The sequence below is a fragment of the Hemibagrus wyckioides genome, linkage group LG02 (assembly GCF_019097595.1).
Source record: "Hemibagrus wyckioides isolate EC202008001 linkage group LG02, SWU_Hwy_1.0, whole genome shotgun sequence".
Taxonomy (NCBI): Eukaryota; Metazoa; Chordata; class Actinopteri; order Siluriformes; family Bagridae; genus Hemibagrus; species Hemibagrus wyckioides.
In genome coordinates this window covers 11,915,543-11,922,213 of record NC_080711.1, presented here as the reverse complement: position 1 = coordinate 11,922,213, position 6,671 = coordinate 11,915,543, and the positions used below count along the sequence as shown (strand labels likewise).

The 6,671-nt window shown below is 38.4% G+C and overlaps 1 protein-coding gene across 1 annotated transcript; it reads right to left on the bottom strand.

Moving 5' to 3' along the window:
- Positions 1-1,577: 1,577 nt before the first annotated feature.
- On the bottom strand, positions 1,578-4,555 carry s1pr5a (sphingosine-1-phosphate receptor 5a). Its single transcript, XM_058418494.1, has 2 exons — positions 4,399-4,555; positions 1,578-3,476 (listed from the first exon to the last, which is right to left on the bottom strand). Exon 2 carries the CDS (start codon positions 3,287-3,289, stop codon positions 2,066-2,068), a length of 1,224 nt encoding a protein of 407 aa, XP_058274477.1. The 5' UTR covers positions 3,290-3,476; positions 4,399-4,555; the 3' UTR covers positions 1,578-2,065.
- Between the last annotated feature and the right edge of the window lie 2,116 nt (positions 4,556-6,671).

Here is a 6,671-nt window from a genome sequence, read left to right as displayed (position 1 = left end):
GTACTTGCCCTGCGTGTTTTTCTTTGCTCTGCCTCACCTGATACAGGTGTGTTTAACACTCAGATTAAGAACCAGTTGGGGAGAAGTTCATTGTCCTCCTTCAGTGTTTTGGTTTCTTCCTGTACATCCCGTTAATGGAATTTTCTCAGTGGTGCTGATTTTCAACTCTTAAGATCTAAAAGAGATCTTTTATCCCATTAAATATGTTGTACTTTTTTTTTTTTTTTCCTCAGTTAATTTTGTTCCTAGTTTTCACCTTGTGAAAGGTTATCGTAGAAATTTTCTCATGGTCATAATTTTTATTTGCGTGACTGTTTACTGTTTGCTGCTCATCGTCACTTATCAAATGAGTCAGGGTGCGGATGCACAGTTTCTGTGGTGAGGTGAATGAGTGTTGAACATTTACGCTTCAGGCAGATTGTACCCTGGCACGAGTCAGTGACCTTGTTTTGAAATTTCCTGCCAAGGCAGTGGCAGCATTGGTGCACGTCTTGCATTGAGGTTAGACCACATTGACACTAGGTGCAAGCTTAGTGACGTTCTGAATAATGTTTTGGCATAATTCTCTTATTAAAATAAGCTAATTTATAGCCAAGTTCACATGAAGCCAATTAGTGACATTAAAAAGCAAGGAATAATTGGAAAACTGTGTGCTGAATTCCATTCGCAAATCATTTATTAATATATTTCTTGACACAGTTTGCAATTTATAGTTTATTAATTCTAATAATAGTCTATTAATGTACATGATGCCAAATGTTAAGGAAACTCGGACCATGTCATTTTAATTCAATCTAAAGTGTGAAAGGAGTGATTATTCAGTCGAAGTTTCATTCCTGTTTGCTTTCTTGTCATTATACATCGATATTTAAAACATATTAAAGACAATATTATCATCATTATTTATTTATTTTTAATGATTAACTGGCCTATAGTCAGGGCTATCATAGATCAACAGGATCATAAATAAATAACATGCGGCATGCTAAGCTGTTGTTAACCCAATTTCACTATCATAAGACCCCTGATTTGCTGCAAGGTTGTGACCCAGCAATGCAAAAAAAGCCTCGAGCCTTGCCACATGTTCCTGTAAGTCATCACGTGATACAGTACAACAGCTGGTTTGCCATATCAGGTCAGCGCAACGAACACAACATAGCACGCACGTGAATTCTATACCACCCTTGCCATAGATGGAAACAAAGTGGAACAGAAAGTAACACAGGGCAAAAGGATTTAATATAAAGACTTCTTTTTATTATAAAGGTTCATATATACATTTGAGTATCTTAATTTAGCAAAAACTATTCAAGCAATTTAAAAAAAAAAAAAGATCAAATACTACCTTTTATTTTATTCACAAGGTATAAATATATTTTATATGCATATGCACATAAGGCTACAGTAACACTGGACTAATGTTCTAATCAGCTACAAAACATGGTATTATCCCATACAGGGATAAGGTTTTAATTATGGAAGATTTGGAGTTAATCTAGAAATGATGACCGATTGAACACATTTGTTGCTGGAATTAATGCAAGTTTCATTATCAAGAACTCCCATTAAACTGAAGGGGGATATTAGTTACAGACCTTCAGTCTATCTTGTGTTCAGACAAAGCAGCTATGAAAGATTCGTGCTGCAGGTTTTAGACCATATGCTTTGCCTGATGCACACACTGACATCTTGAGTAATATCATAGATGCTGGTGAACAACCCAAAAATATTAATTATTATTAATATTACTACTACCATGTTATACTTGCATTTTATTTGCTCTTAAGTGCATATTGCTTCACACCATATTGGATGTAAAGAGAACACAGGGTTTTTCCCTCAATTTCAACTTGATCATCTCACAGTAAAGTAGTAAACAAAAAAAAAAAGTTCTCCAAAGTTGGTTAGGCACATAATAAAAGTTGTAATGCTTTCTGAAGCAGTCTTTCTCTAATGCTTTCCTTGAAAAAATCAGTTCTGAGATAAGGAAGCTCATTTCAGTACTGGCTCATCCTCTCGAGATATCCTTCATTACACCAGTCCACAATAAAACTCAGCCTTAATATTATTGTCCCAAAACTACACTCTTTGATATTTTAGGAAAAATAGCTTTGATAGTAGATGGTGTAAAATTCCCTGTGGAGACTGTTGAGTCCAGGCCCTCTAGCCTGTGTGATGGCATCTCGGGTTTACTCGAACTGCACTCCAGGAACGTTATTCCAAACTTTCTCACCTGTCCATCTTTTGTAATCAAGCAGTAGCTGCAGAGCAGTCTCAATATAGCCTTACGCATGTCCTTACTGGTTAATGTGTAGATTATGGGATTAAGTAATGAGTTAATCATAGCAAGTCCCAGGAAATACTCTGCCTTTAACAGTGCAGGGCAGCTTTTGGATGAATAAAAAAAGTCCAGCAAAAGCAGAAAAAAGAGTGGAAGCCAGCAGGCGATAAAAACACCCAGCACTATGGTGACTGTCTTCAATAGTGCCATGTATTTCTGGGACTTCTTCACAAAACCTTTACGCTGTGGAGCACCTGACAGCCGCTGGGTGTTGGACTTTACAACGCGGAAGATGCGGACGTAGAGAACCACAATAGCCAGTAATACACCAGAGAAGACTGTAATGCAGAAGAGAATGAAGCTCTTGGAGTAAAGTGGCAGGACGGTAGAGCACTGGTCCAAATTCCCCATGCAGTTCCAGCCCATAATGGGTAGCAGACCTAGAATGATCGAGAGCACCCAACTTATGCCAATCAAAGCAAACATGCGCCCACGCTTGGCTCCCTGGTATGGCTTCATCCGTGCCATAGTAACATGCCGTTCGATAGCAATGGCCAGGAGGCTAATGATGGAAGCAGCTAATGTGATGAAAACCCCACCTTCTCTGATGAACCACTGGACGGGTGTCATTTTGAGTGTGTTGGCCCCTGATGTTATGATATTCACCATGTAGGTAAATCCTGCCAACAAGTCTGAGAAAGTCAGGTTGCCCAGAAGGTAGTACATGGGCAGGTGGAATTTTTTATTCTTCCAAATAGCTACAAGAACCACTGCATTCTCCAGCACAATTAGCAGGCAGATAATAAGGAACACAATATCTACAGCTTTCATGCCTTCATTGTACTCTCTTCCTTCCAGCTTTCCTGTGGCGTTGTAGTGGTCCATGATGACCGCATTGTTTTGGTACTCCTTGAACATTCTGCTCAGGTACGTTGTAGGGCTGGTCTTCGTGATGACTGTTGGAGCTGCTGCAACAAAAGCAACATGCGATGCTTCCATTGTACTCATAAAAAAACTCCTTTATGATAATTGTCTTGTCACAGACTAGTCCTTTGGAAAATCATGATTCCGCCATCTAAAAAAAATAAAATAAAAACGAATCCAAAAAGTGCTGGGATTCAGTCAGATCTGATTTTCTCGTTTATTCTTCACCAGGAATCCATATATCCAGAGGGCTCTTTGTATTTGGAAGAACCTAAAGGAACAAAAATCAGAGATATTTTTTTTTTCTTTAAATAAGCAAATCTGGGATGAATAATACAATGCAAGCTTAATAGAAACAATGGATGAAGCATTATATTATTCTGGCTCTTTCGGTTTAATAACAAAACCGAAGAGAAGAGAACTTAAAAATTATGGAATTAAGGAATTAGAGCAACATTTCTCACATTAACAGAGGATTACAAGGTGGGACAAAAAAAATTAATAAAGAGAGCAAAGGTAAAGCTGTTGGACAGGCAGTGAAGACAAACCTGAAAATCAGTTTGATTAGGCGGAGGGTGTTTTCAACATCTCAGCGCTTTGAAAGCCCTCAGGCAAAACAATAAAAAACGTTTACAAATCCGTTCTCATGGTTGAAACAAGTGGTTGGGGCGGTGTGGTGACTTCATCAGAAAGTCCTGTTTATGAGATGGCATTTCTGATCGTTTGTGGAGATGGAAATATGAAGCACTGACGGTGCATATGAATTCCAGCACGCCTATATATATATATATAGGCTTCAACTACATGTAACGGCTCTCTCTCTCTCTCTCTCTCTCTCTCTCTCTCTGTCTCACACAGTTAAATAATAGCGTCGATTAAAAAAATATATCTGTTGAAGTGCACAAAAATAAAGAAATGAGCGAAAGTTGAGTATTCTGTTATACCCAAAGCCCTCGCTTTTTCCTTAATAGTTACTTAGAAAAACAGCACACGCATTTTCTACAGTCTTGAGTAAAAAGTTTATATGCAGTCTGATTGTGCAGAGTTTACAGCATGCTCGGAAAACAAGATGCGACTTTGCTCGAAGCATGTGTTATTTTGTTTCCTATTAAAACGCTAAACAGCAATAGAACAAGTTCATATATAAAGTATAAAGCAGCATATACAGTATAAAGCATAGGAAATATACGCACCAGGGTTGTTTGTCTGAAGGCAGATGTGAGCCTCTGTGCTCTCTGAGAAGCCTGAAGTGAAGTGAAGTGAATAGAGTGTAGCGTATAAGACAGGATTAGACTTGCAATGGAACTGCTCCTCCTTTTCTGTTCTCTTTCTCTCTCTCTCTCTCTCTCTCTCTCTCTCCTTGGATGTACTCAACGGGGTGAAAATAGAAAACCGCCCCTCTAGGTAAGACAAAGCAAAGGTCAATAGAACTGCTCCTCCTTTCCTCTCTCTCTCTCTCTCTCTCTCTCTCTCTTTTTCTCTCTCTATCTCTAAGGTCTCTCGTTTGTGTGGAAATTAGTTGACAACATGGCTAATGTTTGATGAAAATGAAACACAGAGCCTTCTGTTAAAACCTGCTGATGAAAGTGTTTTATGTAAAAATGACTGAACAAGAAACTTAGTGTAAGTATTATGTAAGTATTTTCACACCTTTATTCTTTCACAATCTCAAATCACACACACACACACACACAGAAATATCATATTCCCAGTTAAGCATCAGGTGTAATTATGACCAGAATCATAGCCCTGTACTTATTTCTCTGGCTTTCTGATTGGATTTCAGCTGGACTGCAGACATTGCCCAGCTCTCTGTTTTAAATCTGCATCAAGTCAATCAGTTATTTACCTGATTATTAGTGAAATCAGTCATTAGAGAGTATAACAGATTTAAACACTACATTTCTGTAGCTCTCAGTTTTGTTTTGTTTTTAACCAGCTTATGGCTTGCAGTCTCGGTTATAAAAGTGCAACAGAAACAGTACAATAACTTGACTGTAGTGTAGTGATATGTGTAATGCGAGCTGATCACTTTTTTTTGAGCAGGAAAGAAATATATATGAATGTTCATCATGAGTAATGGCAGATATGGGAATTACGTAAGGCTTTGGTGTGTGCTAAGTGGATGGGTTTTTTTTTTAAACAGGAATTTCTGTCATTGTGGTTGGAAGGAGAGGGATTTCCTTAAGAAACACCTATGAGGTCATTCCTGCCTGCACTGGTCAGTGTGCATGCTCCATGGGGAACACACTGTCCTCTCAGTCAGACTGACCACCACCCTTCTTTTCCAGAGCCACAGAACAATAGAAATACACGTCAGCTTTTTTTTTTTTTCAGTGTCGGAGCAAAACATGGAAGCTGCATTCCAGACATTTTGGAAATAGTTTTTTTTTATTTACTAATATATTATTGATATAAAATGCTTTTACTTAAATTGCATTTTGTTACTCTCCCATGACTTATGTACCCTGTTCACCTGTCAGAGGGTAGCACTTTTTAACACTCTGCACATTCTCATGATTTTCAGCTGGTGGTCAAACTGACACAAGTAAGCTAAGATCTGTCCTTACGTCCTGTCAGTCCTCCCCCCCTTTTCCCGGCCCACCCACTGACTCACAGTCTACAGACATCCCCCCCCCGCCCCGCCCCCTCCCCCCCGTGAGTACAGACACAGCATGTTACCTAAATTAACAAACAAAATAGCTTGACATTTCTGTCTCAATCTCCCTCCTACAGAAACCAAAACTCCTGTTTAATTTCTAAAACTTGGCGCTTCATATTTTGTGCTTTATTCGTCATGTGTATATACAGTTTGTCTCCTGGAGACCTGAAATGTCTGCTGTGACGTGAAAGCTCTTGAAATCAGGAAGTCGGTAAAGGCTCCTATTAAAGATGGCATTCCTAAGTGGTTTTTCTGTTTATAATAATGCATCCGGCAGACTCTTGCTGACGTAGGTTTATTCCCAAATAAAACAGCAGATTGTGTTTGGAAATAATTTTCTCAGCAAAAAATTATACTATCAGAGAGGGGTTTTTTTCCCCTATTTCTTTTAAAAAAAAGTGTGCATTGGTTAATTAGTATGCAGACAGATCGTCACCATTAGGCTGGTGTTGTTAAGGGTTTGTATGTCTAGTCACACTGATTAAGCTGATGTTTCTTTTGTTTTTATTGATCACCTATTCATTCTCATGCACGATGGTAGACCACCCTTTAAATCAAAGTCTCAATGGCTCGCCTCTTTTTCTGAGTTGAGTTAATTATACTTGACTCAAAGACACAGCATGTGATTAAAAGCTGTAACATTATTAACCCAAACAACCATTAATTTGCTTTGCATTGAATGGAGAAGGTAGGTCCTCATAATGTTGATCCAAGTTCTTGTTAAACCATTTTATTACCTTGACATGGTAATGTACTACACAGCTTTAACAAAATCCTGGATTAAAATCCAAATTTCTAATATCA